The sequence below is a fragment of the Biomphalaria glabrata genome, chromosome 8, assembly GCF_947242115.1.
Source record: "Biomphalaria glabrata chromosome 8, xgBioGlab47.1, whole genome shotgun sequence".
Classification (NCBI taxonomy): Eukaryota; Metazoa; Mollusca; class Gastropoda; family Planorbidae; genus Biomphalaria; species Biomphalaria glabrata.
In genome coordinates this window covers 12,239,952-12,264,889 of record NC_074718.1, presented here as the reverse complement: position 1 = coordinate 12,264,889, position 24,938 = coordinate 12,239,952, and the positions used below count along the sequence as shown (strand labels likewise).

The 24,938-nt window shown below is 35.2% G+C and overlaps 1 protein-coding gene across 2 annotated transcripts in view; it reads left to right on the top strand.

The window, feature by feature from the left end:
• LOC106070054 (transcription initiation factor TFIID subunit 1-like) overlaps positions 1-20,169 on the top strand; it is a 62,508-nt gene extending 42,339 nt beyond the window's left edge. For both annotated transcript variants that reach the window (XM_056037440.1, XM_056037438.1), the window contains 20 exons: positions 75-171; positions 1,436-1,559; positions 2,349-2,465; positions 2,892-3,034; positions 3,859-4,030; positions 5,125-5,330; positions 7,612-7,720; positions 8,231-8,329; positions 8,485-8,577; positions 8,923-9,007; positions 9,552-9,619; positions 9,724-9,843; positions 10,248-10,340; positions 10,931-11,083; positions 12,030-12,153; positions 12,584-12,678; positions 13,541-13,612; positions 14,467-14,587; positions 14,736-14,867; positions 16,705-20,169. In XM_056037440.1, the coding sequence (XP_055893415.1) occupies positions 75-171; positions 1,436-1,559; positions 2,349-2,465; positions 2,892-3,034; positions 3,859-4,030; positions 5,125-5,330; positions 7,612-7,720; positions 8,231-8,329; positions 8,485-8,577; positions 8,923-9,007; positions 9,552-9,619; positions 9,724-9,843; positions 10,248-10,340; positions 10,931-11,083; positions 12,030-12,153; positions 12,584-12,678; positions 13,541-13,612; positions 14,467-14,587; positions 14,736-14,867; positions 16,705-17,000 (2,519 nt within the window). In that variant the 3' untranslated portion in view covers positions 17,001-20,169. The remainder of the gene's footprint in view (positions 1-74; positions 172-1,435; positions 1,560-2,348; positions 2,466-2,891; positions 3,035-3,858; positions 4,031-5,124; positions 5,331-7,611; positions 7,721-8,230; positions 8,330-8,484; positions 8,578-8,922; positions 9,008-9,551; positions 9,620-9,723; positions 9,844-10,247; positions 10,341-10,930; positions 11,084-12,029; positions 12,154-12,583; positions 12,679-13,540; positions 13,613-14,466; positions 14,588-14,735; positions 14,868-16,704) is intronic.
• Positions 20,170-24,938: the final 4,769 nt, after the last annotated feature.

The following is a 24,938-nucleotide window of genomic DNA, read 5'->3' as shown; positions in this document are numbered from 1 at the left end:
TTTAAGTTATTTTCAAATGTTTCCTATTGATGGACTACATTCTAACCTTTGACTGACAAGATCTTTTCTAACAGGTTGGGTAAAGTTTGCTCGTGGGAATCGTTACTCTGCTGCAGAACATATGGAGAGGTATAAGGAGGAGTGTCAGAGGATATTTGACTTGCAGAACAGGTTGGTTCCAGGTGCTTTTTAAACCTATGAAGTCTTGAGGAGTAGCTGGTTTTGTATTTTAGTTGTGAGGATGGATTCTCAGAGATGAACAAGAGTTGATTTAGGGCTGGTGATAGGCATAGAGATGCACCATATAGGCACTTAGTTAGCATAGAGATGCACCATATAGGCACTTAGTTAGCATAGAGATGCACCATATAGGCACTTAGTTAGCATAGAGATGCACCATATAGGCACTTAGTTAGCATAGAGATGCACCATATAGGCACTTAGTTAGCATAGAGATGCACCATATAGCCACTTAGTTAGCATAGAGATGCACCGTATAGGCACTTAGTTAGCATAGAGATGCACCATATAGGCACTTAGTTAGCATAGAGATGCACCATATAGGCACTTAGTTAGCATAGAGATGCACCATATAGCCACTTAGTTAGCATAGAGATGCACCGTATAGGCACTTAGTTAGCATAGAGATGCACCATATAGGCACTTAGTTAGCATAGAGATGCACCATATAGGCACTTAGTTAGCATAGAGATGCACCATATAGGCACTTATTTGGCATAGAGATGCACCATATAGGCACTTAGTTAGCATAGAGAGGCACCATATAGCCACTTAGTTAGCATAGAGATGCACCATAGTTGACAGACTTTGAAGGCTACATTTTGTGACGGCATGGATAGTGGGGTTTAGATTGTTTATAATGTTAATATTATTCAGTTTGTGTTAGGCCGTCAAGGTGACAACATCTAATTATGGACAGAGACTTGACTGTGGCCTTTACATTTTAAACTTCATTCAATTTATTCAACCGTCTGAACTTAGTTCTTCCCTTGTTATTGTAATAAGCTTTGTTCTTAATAGTTATTAAACCTGCACAATTAACTCAAACATATTCTAAATAATATATCGAAGCCAAAAAGCCAATTTACAACTACAAGACAAGCTCTTTACACTTGCTAGTCTAAAATATTGTTCCTAATTAACAAAAAAAATGCTTTTATGCCGAGTTAACTCCCCTCATGGCTTCATATGAACAGGATTGTATTCTCTGTACATTAGAAATATATAGTCCCAAGGTATGTCATAACCCATTGAGTTGGGCGAACTAAAAATCCAGAAGTTCAAAATCTGAAATTTACTGGAATTCTAAATCAAGACTTCCTTGGTTCAGAAGCCAACTGTAAAAATATGTAGGCTTGCAGACTTGTACATTATTAAAAGCTATTTTCTTACAATTTGTTGTATTTTTAATTAGGGTTCTAGCTTCCACCGAAACTTTATCGACTGATGAGGAATCCACATCTGGTGAAGATTCCGACTTTGAAGAAATGGGAAAAAATATTGAGAGTATGCTGTCTAACAAGAAGACAAGCATGCAGGTAAATTTGTTGTTTCAAGTCACATCTCAATAGCTCCTCATTTAACTTCTTCATGAAGTTACAGTTCTTTAAATTAAGTTTTTTGCAATAGCAAAACTTTTCAGACTTCGTAATATAACATGTTAAATAAATATATAACATGTAATTTAATTATTGCCACCAATTATCAATATCTGGGTGGCATTTTACATCTTCAGAGATGATCTTTTCCCTTTGCAACTTTTCATACTTGCTCTCCATGTGGATCTATTCAGTACCTCTTTTTCACAACTGGCAGTGAAAAGAGCTTCATGTCGCCCTTGCATACATCTGCATACCTTAAAAGTAGGTGACCAGCGGCTCTCCTGCTTTCTATTAGATCACCATACAGAATGTCTTGGGGGAGCTGACCTTGTAGCATTTTGTGAACATGACCAAGCCAGCCAAGGCATCTAATGTTGATAACACTGTATCTTCACAGCATTCCTAATTGGTTTATTTTGCTAGTATCATTATATTCTAAATATCTATGTTATTATGACTGAAAAATGTTTCATATTTTTAAAAAAATGTGTGTTATAGTCATCACAATAGTCTATTTTGTTCTAATTCTATTGCATTTATTACAATACTGGGTACATATTTTTTTTTTTGTTGTATTTCATAGCTTTGTTTGGTAGTATAGATAGAAATACAATGAGTGTAAGGTGTCTGTGAGGAATTCATATTGTGTGCCAAACTATTATGGTCCACTATGTTGTGCTACACCACGTACCAAAAGAAATACTATGGTGAAATGTTTACTTGCAGCTGTCCAGGGAAAAGGAAGAAGCTGAGAGACGAGAGCTGCAGAGGATGTTGAAAGGTGACATGGGAGATAAAGACAAGAAAAAAGGAGCGCAGTCTAACAAGGAAGATGAGCTCATGGTTAGTACTACAGCCATTTATTTCACTGATAGAAGTTTATAAGACTTCTCAAATTTCTAATTTTTTATCTTTTATCTACCATCTACATACAGTATTTCAATTCCTGATTAATTATATCGCTTATAATCAAAATTCCATCCAACTCCTGTGATAATCACACCCTGTGCCATTTATACCAGTCTTTTTTTTTTATATTCTAACTATATATTTTTATGTTATAGTGAAGTTTCTTGGAATCTGATAAATGGTGTTAGTTGTAAGTTATCACAACACAAACATCAACCTTTCAGAACTTCTGAAATTAGTCATCAAACAGAAGAGAACATCTTTCTGTTGGATTATTGAACATTTTCTCTAGCTAGTATCAGAAGTGAAATTGTATTTTGAACAATTGTTGAAGGAATGTTTTTTGTTTGTCTGTTTCAGCACCACAGGGGAAGAAAATTGAAGATTGTCAGAACACTAAGAGATGACACAGGTAGACAGTTCCAGAGGTCAGAGATGGTGACCAATCCTGTAGTCATTGATACTTACCTGCGTATACGACAGACCAGGGACCCCAATTTTATGTAAGTAATTACTCAATAGTTGTCATGGAAACTGGAAAAGCAAACAAATTAAAAAGTGAAAACATCAGTGATACTAGATGAAACAAAAAATGCAAACAAGTCACAGCTTATGCAAACAGCTTAGGGACTTGTATCTTATCTAATTTGTAATTTGATCTTTCAAAGCCTACATATAAATATGCATGATCAAAAAGTAAGGTTCCCCTTTCAGACCTTGTAATCTATGAGGCAGATGATGTGAAGGTCGTCTGTTTCTGTGACACACTGTTACCGAAGGTGTCATGTGTACAGCACAATGACCAATAGCTGTTACTTTTCCCCAACTAATGACAGGTACCCATTAGAGCTGGGTGGACTCAGAGGTGCCCAAAGATCCTGAATTTAAATCGCAGTCTTCACCATGATTTGATCCCAGGATCCCCAGTTTGGAAGCCAAGCGATTTATGCTCAGCCACCGCACCTCTATGATCAAAGAGTAACTCAATTTAATTTAGTATTTCAAGTCAATGCATTAGGACAACAATATCAGAGTATGTGTTAGACTTTGTGTTCTTCAGTACCCAAGTACCTTTTGAGAAAAACTTTTCAAAGACCATCTCTCCCTTTTTGTCAATTTATACATTTTAACTATTTTTTATTCAGTTTCAGATGATTGTCTGTTATCAAAAAAAATTTTTATCACCCTCCCCCCCCCCCCACACACACTTATTCACCAAGTAAATGTTATTAGTAAATCCTTTCTAGTCGCATAATAAGAACATAACCCAATGTCTTAATGTAAGTTAGTCCTTACTGTTACTTTAACAAATTGTGTCTGTTTCCAGCAAGCAGTTTGCTGCAATGGATGATCAGCAGAAAGAAGAGATGAGGAAAGAAAGGCGAAGAATTCAGGAACAGCTCCGGCGCATCAAGAGGAACCAGGAGAAGCCAACATCAACTCCTCCACCAAAGAAAAAACCCAAGAAAGACAAAGAGCAGCTAATCAAAGCATCAAAGGTAACATGCTTATAGTGTAGACCAGTGTCTAGGTTTGATTTCATTCCTGTACATATTTCATTGGAAGCCTTGTGTTTCTGTTTAATCAAAGCACTGGATGTTAAGTTTGTGACCTTGACCTAAAAAAAAATATTTGACGCAGGTGCCCAATTTATTAATTTTTTTTGGCATGGGAAGAGGGGCAGATGATTTTCTGTCTCATAGGTCACATCACTGCTAAAAATCATTTAGTTTAATGGAACTTCATTATGCCCTGTGGGAGTGGACTTTCCAGGGGTTGGATATCACTGCATCCCAGGTCAGATGTTGGGGCCTTAGCTTGGTCATTCCTGTCTTAGAACATAATACATAGAGATGTAAATGAGCTTTCTGGCCATGCCTAACAAGACATAATTACTTGGCAAAGTTAGTCCCAGAGAAACATAATATTTGGCATCATTGTCTTCTGGCCTGCCTCTACCATGGAATACAAGGCTAGTCTGAAAGAGTGCAACTTTGCAAACAAAAGAAAGTTTTTAAGTCCTAATATATGTCCTGTAAGTGATTTGAGTGCAAAAGTCATACACTGAAGGCTTCACTATGCTTAATAGAAATGAGTAACTAGAAATTCAATGTCTTAATCTTGACATTAAATGCTTAGGTTTTATTAAAGATGGGAAAGATGTATTTTTATGCACCGAAGGACAGAGGATTTCATTTAACTCAGAGAAATGGGTGAGGGGTATATATATCTAGCCAGTTAATTACTTAAAGCAGTTTTGTTTCTCTTTCATGATCCATCTAAAGATGCATCAAATCCTGATCACTGAAAAATCATGTTTTGATGCATGATGGCAATTGGAAAAAAAATAAGTTTATACCCCCAACTCCCAATACTCAACTGGTTTTCAGCCACCATGGAGGTTACTTTTTATTTAGTTATATAACCAAAATTGGCTAATGGATCATTGACAGCTGAAACTTGTTTGGGCAGTTTTTTAAATGAGTAACTCACCAGATGTGATGTGACAGGTGTTTTTTTTATTATTAGAGACAGGTTGTTGTTTTTTTGTTAGACCTGCTTACTTTAAATCTAAAACCTATTTTGTCCACAGATGAAGTGTGGTGCTTGTGGTCAGATAGGCCATATGAGAACCAACAAGGAGTGTCCCATGTACAACACTCGGATGGGCGGCTCAGGGCTTCAGGTGGCCATGACAGAGGAGCAGGAGGAGGAGGAAGAGAAGAACATCCCAGTGGACCAGGACCTGATCAATGTGGAAGGCACCAAGATCATCATGTCCAAGACACTTCTGGAGCAGTGAGTTAACTGTCCTTGTTATGTCGTGTCAATTATTGCCCTTTATAAGGGTATGAGCCTACCCGCAGGGAAAGTTACGTGGGGTAACTCTAGTCCAACTTGCAGAAATAAAAGAGTTATCTTTCCATGAATTATTCATGGAGGGTTATACAGTCGGCGTGCATGCGTCTTGTCTCGCATGGTTGGGCGACGTAGAGAATTATATATAGAGAGAGAGATGGTGGTTGGTTTGGTTGATACAACTTATATATAATATTTATTCTTATATTATAAATTACATAATTTTTTTTTCCTTAAGGGTATATGTATTCATATGTTAGTCTAGTCATTCATATTAATTAGAGACTGATACTCAACCAAGTCTTTGACTTTCTTGGCTGATTTAGTCAAACTATTCCATTCTCCTCTTGTAATTGGAAAGAAAATTTAAACTGTTTTAACATATTTTTCCAATGCTCCATAATTTCATTTAGTTTCATTGCTTATTAAATCAAAAGCATTTTTTCCAAGTGGATAAAATAAAACAAAGTCATATTTATTTTGTTGTTTCTGTAAAATAACAAATTTAGCAAGAGAGAGCATTAAATAATGCAGATTATTTGGTGGCTTAAAGCAGTGGTGCCCAACCTTATACGGCCTGCGGGCCATTTTAATTTCCGTGTCGCGGGCCACATTAATGAAAGATAAAAAAAAAAAAGAAATAGAGACTAAAACATTTTAAATAGTTTTATCACAATCCCATGTATGCTTGTAGATCTACTTACAACCATAAGTCAATATGTAACAATGGTTTCAGGCGTCTTGTAACTGAAAGTTTTTCCACTATATTAAGTTCTTGTAAACATTGTACCCAGCAATTGTTTTCACATATGTGCAAAGTTTATGAGGACAACAATGCGTAGAAATCTATTGTCTATATTGCTCGAAATTTCTCAAGCAGGGAAGTCTGGCTTTGTAAGTCAATCAGTTCCATTTGGTGTCACTCCTCAGCGGCAAAAGAAATGATTTCGAAATCTGCTGCTCTGTCATTTAGTTTTGAATTTGGATTTTCACTATCTTTCACTCATTTTGCAATTTTTATGTCAGAAAAGCTGAAAGCTACAACTGTTGTTTTTTTCTGGACGACTTTATTCCATCTCTGCCAGCAATAACTTTTTTATGCTTCATTTCTCTTCTTAAAATGTGAGCAACTCTGTAGCCTCTATTACAGCCGACTCATTTCTTGACTTCTTGATAAATATTTTCGCCAATCACTAAACTCTACTCAACTTTTGACGTAACTTTCCGATTTATTCTTTGCGGCTCAAGACAACAATGCCTCAATATTTTTGTAATGGTTTGTTTTAGAATGCATTTTATGTTATTTTACTTAAAAACATAAATGTACAGATCACACATATTGACTTATTATGTTCCACAAAAAAAAAAAAAAAGATCTGTCCACTTTTCCTGAAAGTTTCAACTTCCAATTTTGTTTCTTCGACCATCCCATTTCAATAACGAACAAATGTTACATGGAACGGCACCAATCATGTTGGTGTCAGAAGAACACGAATCAAAATGATGTAGATAAGATGCCCTGTATTCTACACATGAGATGTCAAGGACATGGCTAGCTCAAGACAGCCGCGGAACTATCCAAGACTCTAAAACAACTGTTAATTCTTGTCGCCGAAAAAAAAAAAAACTTGTGTTCTTATAGAAAAAAATAAATTAACGTGACTACTACAAGTCGAAAAATTAGAATGAAATCCATCAAAGAAAAAAGTGAATCCTAACATAGAAAATACATTTTTCAACCTTTTTAATTTTTTTCTATTTCCTATCTTTTTGTGGCAATGTTTTGGCGGGCCGGTCTGAACTACTCCGGCCCGCGGGCCGTAGTTTGGGCATCACTGGCTTAAAGTAATATAAATAAAGACCAGCATCTGAAGTAAAATTTAGTTAAATAGTTACACCTCTTTTTTTTTTCTGAAATATATCAGAATGCCTTTGTAAAATAATTTTTATTTTCATCATGAACAATTTAAATAGCATTAGTTACCAGAATTGAAAACAAAATTTTCAATTGTGCGATATTATTTATTTACCAGAATTTTTTTTAAAAATCTCAATTGTGCGATGTTACTTGTATGTTTAAACAATTTTAGGTTTGAGGTTTTCCGATTTTTTAAATTTTTTTTTTGGAACTGCTTTTGTATAGCATATATGTAAAAATATTCTTGTTAGTTGACTTGCAGGTTAAGAATTTGTATACATACTTCTAATTTTTTCTTGCTAGTGCTGAAAGCATTCGTCGTAAATCTCTTGTGCTTAAAGTTCCAAAGCAAGCTGTGGAGACAAAGAAAAAGAGAAGAGTTAGCAACATAGTACATTGTGACTATTTGAAGGTAAACTTCTGACAGTGAACCATTGTGTAGCTGTTCAGTGCTTGGCCAAATTTGAATATACTAGCTGTTTTTACCTGGCATTGCTAGGGGTTTTTTTTTGTTCTGTTTTTGTTTTGTCATATTATAAATGGCGTCTATGTTGCTTTATAAGTAAAAATCTGTCAAGATGTCTTATTGACCTAAATCTAGTATACTCTCTTGTTGTAGGACGTTGCTTATCCCAAGATCACTTTCTCTAAGTTTTTATTAAGATTGGTCAAAATATTTTTATTTCTATAAAGGACATACATACATTCTACATAATATATTAGATTTTGGATTGATTTCTGACACTAGGAACTTTTCAGTTAATTCTATTTTCTGACTTAGCACAAAACAATCCTTTACTCTTTATGTTGTCATAACGATTGCATTGTGCCTGTATTTCTGTTTGGTTTAATCAGATAATCTAAAAGACTTTCTATTTTGAAAATGCTAATTAAATTTTTTTTTTTAAATTTCCTTGATAAGAAACCAAAGCAGTCTTCCAACAGACGTCGTACAGATCCACTTGTCACTTTGTCCTCCATATTCGAATCTATCTTGAATGAACTCAGGAGTTTACCCGATGTAAATATAAGTTTTCATGATGTTATATCATATAAATAGATCTTAAATTTGACTCTTAAGATTAGTTACTATTAGTTTTTTGAGTTATCACAATTTATTTGTGTTGTTGAACTAATATATTCTTTTGTAAGTTTCGTGAAAATTTTTGCTTTCAGATTCAACTATTTTTGTTTCCTGTTAACCCCAAAGAAGTGCCAGATTATTACAGAATCATCAAACGTCCAATGGATATGCAGACAATGAGAGAGGTCAGTTGAATGGCGTTAGTGTGTGTTTTTTTAATGTTCATGCTGTTGGGTACAGATGCCAACATTGTTGATTTTTTTTTTCATTTTCCATTGTATTTTTGTTATTAAAAATCATAATAAAAAAAAAACATTCACATGAGAAATAAAAACTACAATTAAAATAATGTTAGAAAATTAAAGTGAGAATTTTTTTTTTCTGTAATTCATACAATCACTTTATAGTATAAGTCTCAGTAGCCTGTCAAATAATGTGCTTGTAAAGATTAATTGCTGTTCACTTTTCCATGATATAGTCTATGGGAACTACATCTTTTTTGGTGTTAACTATGAAATTTTGTTTTCCAGAATGTCCGTCAGAAAAAATACAGGTCAAGAGAAGATTTCCTCACTGATCTGAATCAGATAGTTGAGAACAGCAAGCTCTATAATGGTTTGTTTGACTAGATCTAGTAGTTGTTAGCCCATGACCAGCTAGTACTCTAGAGAAATATGGTGCATTAACTTTCAAAGTCAGCTGATTCTCCATGTAGCTCTTTACAAATGGTCTTGTGGAACTTGTGCCATGACCAAGTCTCCCCCTAGAAATTTTAAGAAGCCACTAGAGCAGCAGACATTCAGTAGCATTGTGTTGCAATCTTTCACAGGAACAAACAGATCATATACATTTTGTTTAAAACTAGTTGTCAAAATGAGGTCCACAAAATTCTCATCTCAATTAATATTTTGCATTTCACCCTAGGGTATGTCTTAGCAGTAAGTAGTTTGTGAAACAAAAATCAAATTTCTTTAAAAGCTGGCCTACCTAGCAAAAAATAAGTAATAAAATGCTTTAAAATGACAAGTGCCCTTTTGAAACAGAATGTTGAGCTTCTGTAACTAGAAATTCTCTTAGTTTTATTCCATATAAAAATGTTCAGTTTATTTCTCACAGGAAGTCGCAGCTGTATCGTAATTGTTTGTTTTTAATTTTTCAGGTGCTCAACATTTGCTCACCTTGAATGCTCAGTCTATGTTGACCTTGTGTATCCACAGAATAGCCGAGGTACTTTCTTCTTTTTTTTTTTTTGTTTCATGTTCTCATTCAACAATGAATTTTTATTTATTACTTATGAAAATGTGATTCTAATTTTTAAAAATATTTCACAGAAAGAGCAGAAACTAATGCGTCTGGAGAAGGCAATTAATCCTTTACTGGATGACAATGACCAAGTGGCCCTGTCTTACATCTTTGAGAAAATCATTCTTTCTATGAAAGCAATTGACACTGTAAGTGTTTGGACTGGCTTCTGGTGTCTCTTTGTTACAGTCCTGTTTGTGTCCAAGTATTTTTAGTTAGATTTATGTATTGGGATGTTGGATGGCACGGTGGCTGAGTGGTTAAGCGCTTGGCTTCCAAACCTGGGGTCCTGGGTTTGAATCTTAATGAAGACTGGGATTTTGAATTTCGGGATTCCTAGGGCACCCTGAGTCCATCCAACGCTAATGGGTACCTGACTTAAGTTGGGAACGTAAAGGCGGTTGGTCATTGTACTGGCCACATGACACCTTGCTTGTTAACTGTTGGCCATAGTAAAGATTGCAAGGTCTGAAAGGGGAACTATTGGGATGTTATGTTTGTGGTACATAATCACTTGAAGGAGTTGTGCTACTTTATTTTATATATTTTGCAGTCTTGGCCGTTCCACAATCCTGTGAATAAAAAGACAGTCAAAGATTACTACACAGTGGTCAAACGTCCCATGGATCTGACCACACTGCTGAAGGTAAAACTTATCTTGAACATTTCTAAAGCTTACATACATTTTAAAGATTCTATAGTCTTGGAATAATGTTATTTAATCTTTAGTATTTATTCTTGAAATGTTTTCTAATAAGTTTGTTTGTTTTGAAACAATGTTATCTTTTATTAACAAAACCTACTTGATTCATCATTATCATCATCTTTCCTTTGCTTTCCTCATGGAACATAGAAGCTCAGTAAAAACATGCCACTCTCCACAGTCTCTTGCTAGTCTTTTAATGGCTTCCCAGCTCTTTCCTGTCTTCTTGGCTTCATCTAGTACACTGCGTCGCCACATTCTTTTTGGTCTTCTTCTACGTTTTGTGCCCTGGGGAACTTTAGACATAGAATACAATAGATGACTACTTGGTTGTGTGGTATGCCTTCTGGACTGTCTTCCTGATGGTGCTGGGTTGGAATCCTTCTTTCATACCTCGTCATCTTGTGTGAGTTTTGTGGTAGGATGTAATAATCTTTACATCTGATGAAACATCTGAAACATGTAAAACAAAACAATAATCTTCCTTTTTTGGAAAGAAAGTTTTATAAAATGATCAATTTGTTTTCTCAAAGAATGTCCAGTCACACAAGTACCACAGCAAGGATCAGTTTGTGGAAGACGCAGAGTTGCTGTACACCAATAGTCTCCAGTACAATGGACCTGAACACACCTACACACAGACTGCCCGCAAGTTGATGGAGGTCATGAAAGATGAACTCAATGAGGTTAGTGTTTCTGGGAATAATTATTTTTTTTAAATGTTGTGACTTTTATTTGTTCTTTTAGTAATGTTGGTCTTGGGATTGAATCTGTGATTAGGAATTCTATTAAAAATTTTAAGTTTTTGGTGAGATTTTTACAATTCCAGAAAATTTGCAAATATGTAAGTTGTTGGTCTTAGTTCTGGCTACATAATGTTGATTGGTGTTAATCGTATTAAACAATGCATAGTTTAGGCGATATTGGATTGAGCCTGTTATGTATGGTCTAAGTTGAAGTGCCTTAGTACTTGAACAGTATCAAAAGCTTGTCTACCACAATGAGGATCTCTAGTTCAAATCCTGTAGAAGGCTTTTATAAATACTCATCTCACATAATATTTTTATTAAGGTGATTTGGACCCAAAACTACATAGCAAGCTATAAAATATCTTTTTTTTTCCTGCTGTTAAAATGAATGGTTTATTCAAATTCATTTTATGTTTGAAGTCATCCCTTTTGATTAACATTAAGTATAGAATTTTGGAAAAAAAAATTCCTTTCCTTTGGATAACATTTGTAAAACAATTTTCTCATAATAGATTAGCAGGAATATTTTTTTTGTGTAGATATTTATTTTAAAAGATTGTGGTGGCTTATTAACCATCAGGTCACGAGTTCAAATCTTGCTGAAAAATGGGATCTTGTGCTTTTAATTATTCTGAGCTTTTTAAGTCCATTCTGCTGTATTGAGTACCTGACAGTAGTAGATCATTGTGCTGGCCACTTGACACTCTTGTTGCCATAGAAACAGTTGAGTGTTGTTGTGCTTGCTGTGTAAGGGGTACTGCTAAAAAAAATCTTAATACTACTAAAAAAAGACTTTGACATTTACATTTTTTGTTGCTTATGTTTTACTCTTGTGCTATGACTTGGTACAAAATGATTTTTGTTTTGTCATTTGCCTGTTTAGCAAGAGGAACACATTCAGCAGCTAGAGGCAGACATCAGAGCAGCTCAAGAGGCAGCATTAGATGCAGCAGATACTGACAGCATGACAGGGACATCAATCAATCGAGATGATGGCAGCATATTAGGTTTGAACACGCTTTCATAAATTATGATGACCAAGATACAATATATATATATATATCCTTTTTCCTTTAGCTGTTTATTCATGATATCAATTATAATTGGTACAAATTAAATTGAGGCCTATAAGTTTTTTCAGTGCGAAGTAGCACAGCGAATTTATTAGAATATCTAAGAATATTATATTTGTTTGAGTTTCTGAATGTCAACATTAACAACATTAGATAATAAGGTTTGTTTTCGAGTCTGAAGATTAAGGAGGAATGTTGTATTTCCCGTGGCTACAATTGATAACCATGCTCAACTCTGTTTATAAAATTTGTTGTCTTTTTTAAATAAAAAAGAACAAGTTTTATGTGTCCAATGTCACACATTTGTGTTATACTGACTTGCAAAAAAAAAAAAATAAAGTTAAAAAATCTCATCCCAAACCAGATACTGAAAGTTTGGATGGCTTCAGCACCAAAGAACACATGACCATCACTGAGGAGTACAGCAACTCTAACATAAGAACTTTTAGTGAAAGTGGGGTGAGTTTGTCAGCCTATATACGTGTCAAGGAGACTCTGTGATTTAAACCATTTCTTTGGCTCGGTTGCTACCCAGTTTTGATCACACACTAGCTTTGTCTTTCTTTCTCTTGCGAAGACAATTGAAACCAAAAAAAACCAGGGACATTTATTTTAGTCCAGTTCTAGCATTCAATGAAGAAAATAATTTCAATATACTTAGTATGATTTGTTAGAGTTATCAAAAAAAACAACTTCAGACCTGCAGAAAAAACAGTAACAGCTAAAGAACTTAAGCAGTATTAAATTATGAAATGGGGGCTCGTTGGATGAGTGGTTAAGCGCTTGGCTGCCAAACCTGGGATCCTGGGTTTGAATCTTAGTGAAGATTTTAAATTTTGGAATTTTTAGGGCGCCCCTGAGTCCACCTAACTCTAATGGGTACCTGACTTTAGTTGTGGAAAGTAAAGGCGGTTGTTCGTTGTGCTGGCCACATGACATCCTGCTCGTTAACCTTTGGCCAAAGAAACAGATGACCTTTACATCATCTGCCCTATAGACCACAAGGTCTGAAAGAGGATCCAATTCAAAGGCTACTGGCTCCAAAGTGTTTAGAATCTTTGTTTTCTTGTTATTTACATGGAGGTCAAATTGACCTGTTTCTTACTTACTACATTTAGTTAGATGTTAATCAAGCCGGAAAATTTGTAGAACTGATCCTATAGGTTTATTATGAGCTTTGTAGCAGTGTTTTCAAATGGCCTTGTTCAGAATATTTTTCTCTTTAGATCTACTGGTAATCTATAAATTTGGGCTGTATTCTAAGAGGAATTTTGATTAATGCAACTTGCCTTATGACAGCGTAATTTGTTACACTTCACAGGCTGGTCATCACGTGTCAGACTCTGAGTTTGTTGATATTGAAGGAGATGAGGAGGCAGGAAATAGAAGCCAGGTAGGACTTCTTCTTAAACTGTCAGGTAGAGTTGAGACTTCGGCTCTTGGAACTCTACTCCAGCAAAGTGAACAAGTGCTCCCTCTCACCGTCCTGTATGAAAACAGTGTACACTGTTTTGTCTGGCGGGTGGGTTAGACTCGCGTGAAGAGGCAGTGTATAGATCTACTAAGACCCCCGACATTTTTCTTTTCTGTACCAGGCTAACGTTCAGGACACGCCATTTATGTAACGGCCCCTTGAGGAACAGCGCCTGGATTGTGACAAGGTTGTGGGAGCTTTTTTACAACTCCGCACAATGCAATGTGGATGCTCTCACACCCCCTTTGGCACCCCCACAGGAGTCTTGTTTTGTTACCCTTTAGCCTAATCGTTTCCTCCTATGATCATTTCCATCAGGGCGCCACTATGAGGCAAGGTAGCATGCCCGTAAGCCATGTAGGACAAATTAATGACGAGTTTGGTCAGTTCCAGATTTCATAAAATGAACCCATGGATAGAGGAAGTACTCTTCTGTATTTGCAGTACTGGCATTTCAAAAATGTTCTTAGAATGAGTAAAATTTTGTTCTGCCTCCCACCCTAGCTGTTTGAACTTCTGGTGTTTATTCCAGATATACTTCCCCTCCCACTGCCTGGTCATGTGATAAGCGCTCTGGATTATCATCTCAGTGGTCCTGGGTTCGAACCTTGCTTCCTGCGACTCCCTTTCCCCCTGCAGGAGGTTTGGGCTTGGATGTAATCATCTTCAATCCTGAAGGAACATGTGAAACTGTAAAATGTCAAGTGAATGAATGTATAGTATTTAAAGTATGCTTGTCAAGGTAGAGCTGTTCATTCCTGTGTTTTTTACAGGGACAGAGAGAGAGCTACACCGAGGAAGGTGAAGCTGAAGATGATGACCTTGCCAAAGACCTTCAGTTGTCTGATGCTGAGGAAGAGGATGAAGAGGATGAGGATGACAATGCCAGTGGAGGTAAGAGACACCTTTATTTGTAGCCTCTGAGTAAGATGCTAAACTTTATTACTGGCCAATAAGTAAAAAAAAAACAGTTGCAAGAAACAGTTTAGAAACATCTGCATAGATATAATGTTGTTAAAGAGAAATATATTTCTTTCAACAGGGGAGATAAATGATCTGTCTGAAACTCAACAAGAGGAACAATCCATGGAAGTAGATGAGAATGTTGGAGGTTATGATGAGAACGCTCGTTCCTATTTTGACACTACTGGGGAAGAAGGTGAAGTTGTAGAAGGTGAAGGCTCTTTTTTTTTTTTTTTGTATTCTATCTTACATTTGGCTTTTTGAGAAATGATGGGTTTATTTTTTCTGCTGTTTGGAGTGTTGAGCATCTGAATGAGAATTCAAATGTCTTAAAGCTGATGGTAAGACATCTCAGACTGGATTTAGATAACTTAGAACTCTTGACTGAATATTATCATGATTGTTAAGAATATTCAAGGGGTTATCGTAAAAGGGTTTCCTCACTCTATTGACATCAATGAACTACTCATTTGAATGAAAAGTTTCGTTTGGTTTTTTATCAAATTGCATGAGATTTTAAATCACTAAATATCAACACAGTAGAAAGTCATTAATTAATACACCTTCACTGAGGGTTATTAAAGGAGTGAATTTAAATTAAATACTATTTAGCGACTTTCTCCATAAAATAGTTACTTGCAAAAGTGGTTGCATCATCAAAGAAACTTTTAATTAGAGATAGAGAAGGTAGGATAATCGCTGGAATAAGTGCATAGATCTAAAGAGATTATGCAGATAATAAAAATGTAATTTGAGGAAAAAATTACATGTTCAATTGTTTGTCTTAAAGCCATGTAAATGTTCCTGTCAGGTTCTTTTATTACTAGGCTCGTTAGGGGGTTACTTAAATTATAAACTTATAAATTTAACTCCAACTCTGGATATCCATGAATAATAATAATACTTTACTATTCAATAAAGCACACAACGACATCGACTCTCAAGGAAATATTAATACACAAACACCAGTCCAGGAAGCGAACGTCCAACCTTCCTGGACCAGGAACAAGGCCTCACTGACTAACACACTCTCTCGCACATTCATTGAAGACTTAATCATTCAGTTCATAACACGTGCAAGACTGTTCACATTCAAAACTTGGGCCTGGGAGTACATAAACAAAGGGATATAACTATCATACCAAAATATCAAAGTAACATATTCACTCTCGCCATACCTCCCCCTGACAGTTCCATTTCATTTTTTTTTTTAATTAACTTACTGCTAAACCACTAAAAAATTATGAATGAATTATTTTTTTTGTTCGAACAAAAAGTTTTGCATTATTTATGACATTTAAAAAGCTACAAACCATCTCAACTTATCCAGAAATTCAAAACACATAAAGTACTTGAATCTTGCACAATCTGTATAGAAGCAAAGCGTAAGGTCATCAACTTCATTTTTTACAATAAATCTATTCAAGTTACTTCATGGATGGATGCGATTCTTGAAAACGGGTCAAACAATTTTTGTAGAAATTTGAATGTTGGTGTGTATTGTTGGAAAAAGAATTACTAGCTTGTTGGCCATGCTGGGAAAGCTTTAGTTTGACAGTTATAGTTTTTCAAAGTATTAAAAGAAAATAATTTAAATTTGTCTAGAGAACTAGAAAATGTTTATCTTGAACAGATTCTGTCTTGGGGTATTTCCGCATGATGGCCCCATTCATTAAAATAAATTAATGTTCAGGAACATTTCATGTACCATCTTCTAGGTCTAGATTCTATTCTATCACTTGAATAATTATAAAGTCTAGTATATTTATATGTTCGCTTAACCAGGGTATTTTTCTATAGGGAGGGAGAGGAAATGGGACAGGGCAAAAAATATTCAGTTTTTTTTAAATCTAACCTTCATTTGTTAAGATTTAAAAAATCACCCTATAAGTTATATAAAGGAGGTAGTTCTTTTTTTAAAAAGCATTTTTTATGTTTTTCTTGTTATGACATTAACTACATAAATCAATCAAGTCTACAATAATGGATTAGACTTTTTTTTTATGCTTTAAATATTCTGTTAAACTTAAGGATTGATATATTTACAGGTGAGGCCTACGATGCTGGTCAGTTTGATGAAGAAGGAGACAGCTTTGACCCCAGTGAGTTCTTCAAGAACAGCACACTGGCCTCAGCTCAAGCTCAGGCCCAGGCAGAGGGCGGAGTGGACATCAATGACGACCTGCAGATCTCTGATGACAGCGATGAAGAGAGGCGGGCAGAAGGGGCTCAGCAGGCACCAGCACAGGAAATGGTGGAGGAGGAAGAAGAGGAGGAGCCATATCCCATCATACCCACTGAGAACCAACAGACTGAGGGCTTTGATTTTAACGAGTACTTGTGATCTTAGAGATATAGCATCATGATACCCTTAATTTTGTAGTATAATGTAATATACATTTGTAGAGAATCCTGATCTTTGAAAAATATTTTTTAATACTTATTTTAAATGGGGTAAATATATGATAGGTATATGATAGATCATGAACACATTATCAAATAGTGATTATGTTTCTGAACATATCACAACTGAAAGAGTTAAATCTGTTGACTCTGTAGTTGTTTTTGTATCATTTAATTCAAAGTTTTTATAATTATAATATTATTATAATAATCCTTATTATTCATGAGTAAATTGGTTTTACAATTGCGCATCACACATAGAAAAGCATTATGCTAGAAACAAATCAGTGACAGATCTTTGAGGAGACCGCTTGCTGCCCAATGCGCCGAATAGTGCGGGAGGATCTAAGTCTAAGTAAGTAAGTAAACAAATCATATGATGGCACTCTGTTGCAATTTTTAATTAAATGCTCTGCCGTTCTGATGCAAATAAAAATAAAATAGTGGTGAGTCACGAGTGTTTAAAAAAAATTGTGTGTAATTTGTTTTTGTAATTTACTGACACATTTTGTTACTAGAAATGTATACAAATATAGTCTAGTTTAAACCTAGAACCTAACATTATTTGTAAACTTATCAAACTTATTTGACAAGTATCAGTACGAAGATCTAATTTCTTGAGTAAAGTCAACAGTTGTTTTTAATTAAAACTTAACTGTCCATAAACACGTTTTCCTAAAGTAAATTGATTTCTTTTTATTTCAAACATAAACAGAATATACAATCTGCAAGTGACACTAATTAACAAGACTTCCCTAATAATAGCACCATGTTAACAATTCTGTGTGTTTTTATAAAATAAATCTGATCAGTTTGTTTTTTTATTTGACTCATCATTCAATAGTGAACTTGCATTATGACTGTACAACGCAATGTTTTTTTTTTTGTTTTTTTTTTACAAAACTTATATCAACTCCTGCCATCTGTCTGTCTGGTATAAATTTTGTACATGCATCTCCCACTTCCCATTCTTGGATCAAGTTGAAACTTTGCACAATTATTCATTGGTGGTAATTATTTAATTTTGTTTGGTATAAAAAAGGGAAAACAGTATTGTAAGATTGTAAATTAGCAGTTTTTTCCCCTCAAAAAGCTTTTTTTTTTTTAATTATTGTTTATAGTTTGCTTGTTCATAATATTAAACAATAATTGTAAACTATGAAGCCTGTTTCTTTTTTTTTTTTTTTTTACAACAGTAAAATACCTGCTTTTCCTAATAGACATTTCAGGCTTTGAAATTAAGAAACCACAAAAAAAAAAAAAAAAAAATTCCTTTATATATATGTCTGCTTTGAAACCAAGAGTTAAGTAATATAATGAATATCCTGATCATATTTCTATAACTAATCTCTTACTGCCATTTAACAAAACTCAAACTTGTTAGTATTGTTCATTATCATTGTTCATTTTTAAATTTTTTATTTTTTTTCATTTTTTCACATTGAAAAGTAAAATTTGTAACTGAATCTGTTTGTGTCTTTATTTGTAAAGAAGGGAAGGGGGGGGGGTATCCCTGACCTCAGGATAATTTGAGTGTGTGCATTTCATGGGAAGTTGCAATGAAATAAAATGGTTGAAAAAATATAATACATAAAAGGGAACAAATAGCTTTTGGTCTAGCTCCCTGCATCTAGAAGAGATTTGAACTCAGAATATTTTGTCTTTGGTTATATTTGAAACCAGTGTTGGGGTGTCAGGCAAGATACCACAAATACAATACCTGTACAAATGCAAGCAACTTTTAATAGAAAGCTAAAACATGATGTCCAATGTATTTGTGTACAAGAAATATTGTGCTCTCTTGTTTTGAGTCTGTATATAAACTTCCTTTTTTTAACATGTTTTTTTGTCTCTTTTATATGACTGTATTTGTATATAAGGTACATTGTTCATTTGTGTTGTTTATCACTGCGGGAATAATTTAATGTTTAATTACTTTAAAATTTTGTAATTTGGGCTTCATAAGACACACACTAGTACTTTGAACACCCTGAACCATAAGACACTTCATGTTTACAAAAAATTCACAATTAAATGGTGAGCTAATTATTCAATAAAACCCACAACAAACCTTGGCGACAGTTCTCTGCTGCTCTCATGATCTGCTCCATTGGACTATCTCCAATTTAAAAGTACTTGTATAAGCTTGCCTATTCTTTGATATAATATGTTTAAGTAGTTAATTTTTTTTTTGGCTAGAAAATCTCCCATTGACTTATTGACACTTTAATGACTGGAACTTCTACTAACCTTTAACCTTCCTATCAATAACGTAAAATTAGCATATTCCAAAGAGTGCAGTAAATTTTTTCAAAAACCCTTGAAATAAAAAAAGAAACTGTTTCCTATAATGTGGAAAAATGTGGTAGATTTGTATGTTCTCTGATTTGATCTATTTGAAAGCTATCACTGAGTGAACATGTTTTGATAAGTTTACATTTTGGTAAACATTGTTGACAATTTTTATGGGCTAAATGAAAAACGTTTGTATGTAATACAGTTGTTCTGATTTGAGAATGTGAACATTCAAGTGCATGTGATAGTGGCCAACGGAATGTGGAGTAAACATACATTTGTCACTTTTTTTTTTTTGTTGTTGAGCTAGTAGGTTAGAGCTTGAGTATTCTTTCTTTGACAGTTCATGTCTTCCTATTAGTTTCCATGAATATTTATAGTTACGTCGATAGTTTTTAGGTCCTGGTTAAGTTTTAATAATAGTTTCTTTGTATAAATAGTTTTTAAAAGTCTGAGTTAAGAATCTTGAAGAGAAAAAAAAGCTTGTACATAATTTTTTTTTTCTAAAAAAAAAGGAAACTACGAAAAGTAAAAGCAAATAATTCTCTTCAGTCATTGAAAATAAAATATAGATACATTATTTAATTCACTTCAGCTTTTAAAGCAAATAAAAAAAAAAAGCTTTTAATTTTTTTGTTATCATGCTGTTGGCCATCATCCTTTTTGTTGCATTTATGATTTGAGAAAAAAACTGAAACATGTTTGATGTTATGCCAAGCATAAAACTTTGTAAATATTGTGTTTGGCTTGTGCACAAGTGTGTTGAGATGTTGTTTTTCATTTAAAGAAATTAAAATTTACACTTAATAATTTTTGATCTAGAGAATGTCTTTTTTTATTGCTTAATTTTTTTTTCATTTATATTTGACTTCTAAACTTTTTTTTAACAACTGCTAAATTTTTATTGACTGTACCAAATATAAACTTATATGAAAAAAGACGTCACTAAAGGTTCCTTTTAATAAAACGAAGATAGTATTTTATGGTAGCTATGAAGACCCAGCTTTGACCTACAATTTTTCTTCACCTATTCCTTAGTTTGTTGGACCATTGGGGCACTACTATGACCTTTTGACCCTCTCTCTCTCTCTCTCCATTCCTCTCAGTCTTTGCCTTAACTAAAATATCTTGAACTGACAGGACCATTCATTCTTTGATGGAGTTGGCTGGACTGTCGTTTGAATTTATCAATGGTCCCGGGTTCAAACCCTGCCCGCTCCAATTCCCCGTCGTCCTGTGGGAGGTTTGGACTAGGAAGTAAACTATCTTCAACTCTGAAGGAACATCCGAAACATGTAAAACATTTTACAAACAAACAAAGAATTGTATATTAATACACATGAATGTACCGCATTACTTCATGAAATTCTTAAATTCTCATGATTGGTATGGCACTCAAATAGTAAATCTATGATTATGGAAACTCGATCTTAAATTATAGTATTTAATAATTTGTTCTATTACTTTCGTCTTAAATTTCATGGGAGATAATCAACGTGTGTACAAAAGTGAACACTTTTTTTCTGTGATAGTTTCCCTTTAATTGTTTAACCCTTTTCACTCTACCATTGAGCAAACTTTTCAAGGTCAAGATGATCTGACAGGGTACGGTTTGAAATAGCGGACAGCGGACATTGCTCAATTATCTGTGGAGTATATGTAAAATGTGTTGACAAAGGCGTCACTCAAATGATGTTCATATTTATTCTCGTACAGGTGGCAAAGGAGACGAATAATTTAGACCCGGTAGAGAGAAAATTTAGGCTGAGAGTCCTGTGTGGGTTTTTAAAAAAAAGATGGAGGCATGCTCTAATGATGATCCATGTGGTACAGCCAGAGCCTGGAGTGTTTATATGAAGACTCGTGCTGTACCAGTGTAAATACGAGGCTTACAGCATTGTGTCACAGCCAACTTTGTCCCGGCAGGAGGGAGCTTGGTTATTGGATGCTGACACAAGGCGTTACGTCGTCTGTTCTCAGGGAGTGTTTTGCTTGCTCGGAATATCATGGAATGTCACGGCAAGATGGAGTATGTATACTAGAACACTGAATGAAAGACGGCGCGATGTTTGATGTTTGATGTCAGGAAAGTGCTGTGTGACACAACAGAAATTTTGTGGCGAGATAGAATTAATAAATACGGGATTTGAAGTAATGCGAGGTAGACTTGGCCAGTGTTTGACTAATATATCAGCACGTTAACTCTTTCTCTCCTAACAGACGATACCAACGTTGATTCCACCTGAATGTGGTAAATAATTACGGAGAGAAAGAGTTAAGCAATCGCTTGGGGTATCAAGGGTTAAGGGGCACTTAGCTAGAAGTAAAAAAAAAAAATCAAAATAACTTGGACCTATGTCTTTCAAGTGAAAAAAAAATTGTTGCTAAAATATTTTTAAAGAGATCCTCTGGGAATAAGCCTAGTGTTACCCCAGTTACAGTGCAACGAATAAGCCTAGTGTTACCCTAGTTACAGTGCAACGAATAAGCCTAGTGTTACCCTAGTTAAGGTGAAATGAGTAAGCCTAGTGTTACCCTAGTAGCAGTGCAACGAATAAGCCTTGTGTTACCCTAGTTACAGTGCAACGAATAAGCCCAGTGTTACCCTAGTTAAAGTGAAATGAGTAAGCCTAGTGTTACCCTAGTTACGGTGGCTTAAATAAGCCCAGTGTTACCCTAGTTACGGTGGCTTAAATAAGCCCAGTGTTACTCTAGTTATGGTGGCTTAAATAAGCCCAGTGTTACCCTAGTTACGGTGGCTTAAATAAGCCCAGTGTTACTCTAGTTACGGTGGATTAAATAAGCCCAGTGTTACCCTAGTTACAGTGGCTTATATTAACCCTAGTGTTACCCTAGTTACGGTGGCTTAAATAAGCCCAGTGTTACCCTAGTTATGGTGGCTTAAATAAGCCCAGTGTTACCCTAGTTACGGTGGCTTAAATAAGCCCAGTGTTACCCTAGTTACGGTGGATTAAATAAGCCCAGTGTTACCCTAGTTACAGTGGCTTATATTAACCCTAGTGTTACCCTAGTTACGGTGGCTTAAATAAGCCCAGTGTTACCCTAGTTATGGTGGCTTAAATAAGCCCAGTGTTACCCTAGTTACGGTGGATTAAATAAGCCCAGTGTTACCCTAGTTACGGTGGCTTAAATAACCCCAGTGTTACCCTAGTTACGGTGGATTAAATAAGCCCAGTGTTACCCTAGTTACGTTGGATTAAATAAGCCCAGTGTTACCCTAGTTACGTTGGATTAAATAAGCCCAGTGTTACCCTAGTTACGGTGGATTAAATAAGCCCAGTGTTACCCTAGTTACGGTGGATTAAATAAGCCCAGTGTTACCCTAGTTACGGTGGATTAAATAAGCCCAGTGTTACCCTAGTTATGGTGAAATGAAAAAACCTAGTGTTAGCAATACAGAGTTGTCGACTGCTGCTAAAATAAAAATTGTAAATATATGCCGAACCATTTATTCTTAAATACATTGGACTCAATCCAGAGTGAAGTCAAGTTCCCCTTTCAGACCTTGCGGACTATAGGGCAGATGATGTAAAGGTCGTCAGTTTGTATGGCCCACGGTTAACTAGGGTGTCATGTGATAAAGCGAGACAAAGTTTGATATAGGTCTTTAAAATCCTTCTTAGACAAACTATTCAACAAATCTTAAAGTCATTTGAATCCAATAGAGCTTGAATATATCTCTTCAATAATCTGACACCGAATCAATTGCCTAGATCCTCCTTGCTCACTCGTTTTCTGTTTGTGTGGAGACTGGTCAAGTGACATTTTTATGAGCCTGAAGAAAGAGAGGGTTTATAACCCTCCCTTTCTCTTCGTATCCTCCTTGTTAAATTACCGACTATCTTCATATGTAGCTAATTTTAGAGTCTCTTGCCCTAAAACTACATTCTTCATCAACACTGCTTTTTTTTTTCTTGTGATTTCTCGCGGTACTTAGACTTTACTCACTTAGTAACAATGGTTCTCGTTCTATTCATAAGAATTCTGATTCTACTTCTAGTCTCATGCCTAGTCATTGTATGCCTCATAGTGGCGCCCTGGTGGAAACGATCGTAGGAGGAAACGATTAGGCTAAAGGGAAGCAAAACAAGACTCCCGTGGGGGTGCCTAAAGGGGTGCGAGAGCATCCTCATTGCACTGTGCGGAGTTGTGAAAAAGCTCCCACAACCTTGTCACAATCCAGGCGCCGTTCATCAAAGGGCCAATACATAAATGGGGTGTCCTGCACGGTTAGCCTGGTAAAAAAAAAAAGGAAAATGGCAGGGATCCCTGTGCACGCGAGTCCGAAACCCCGCCAGACAGAACAGTGTACACTGTTCTCATTCAGGCCGGTGAAAGGGAGCTCTTGTTCACTTTCGCTGGCCTGGAGTTCCAAGAGCCGAAGGCTCAACTTTACCTGACAGTTTCAAGAAGAAGAAGAATGCTTGTCTAGTGAAGACTAATAATTTTATACCTGATTCTACGCTTCATAATAACAGACCAAATCAGCAGAAACATTTTCAAATATTATATTCAAATATTAATATAAATCATTTTAATTTTTTTTTAAATTGTATCAGCTAATAACAAGGAAGTCGAGTTAAAGTAATATAAAACTACAAGACGAGAGTTTTTGGTATTCATTTAAGTATTTTTTTACTCCATCAAATTTATTTGTCATATTTAGAGTGAGAATTAATTAATATAGAATTTAATTTTAAAGTTCAATAAACGAGAAATAAAAGTATTTTTGTCCAAGTTCGATCTAGAAATTGCTCAATCTGAAATATTTCTATTATGACAATAATGCAGGATAGGATTTATTCTTGATATGGCTCTAGGCAATTTAAATGGGGCACCTAGTAATCAATATAAAGCAACTTTTACTTTGCTATTTCTTCAAAATTATTGAAAATGTCCCTGGGACCATGGGTGGTAAACTGTAAGTATTTTTAGTGTAACTTTTTAAATGAATCATTAAATGCAAATTTAAAAAATAAGGACAGATGAGTCCATGTTTACAGATTTAGAACCTCTCCCGTGAGCGTCTGTACCAATTGCGGCACACTTCCAAGTGGACAAACTCACACTCTCTCGTGCAAGGAGAGGACTTCAGCGTCACGAACACCACTCCTACACATCTTCAGGTTTATTGGACATGTACCTACGTCACCGCTTTCTACCTCCCACGCTCCGGTGATGTATTCACTAATATTCAAGTGCTGGAAGGTCACCAGATCATCTAGGAAGTGGAACTTACTTCCGATAATGAAAAAAAAAAATAAAAACAAGGGCGTAGCTGACCGGAAGGAATTAATGTCCGGACGCTTAGGACTTATCTATAAAATCGAAATAATTCTAAACTCTGTAAAATAATCTTGAAATTGTTACTAGGCCTACCCCTTGTACAAAGAGTGGCCGTGTCACTGGTGTCAACTTAGAGTAATAACACTTCATTTGTAGTCATTTATTCTCTTTAGAATTTTAGGCTACTTTTATAGTTATATAAATAGGTCTAATTAAGTCAACTTATATCTTTAACCCTTAAAGTGCTGAACTGTTTTACAGTGAGTGCATACTAAAT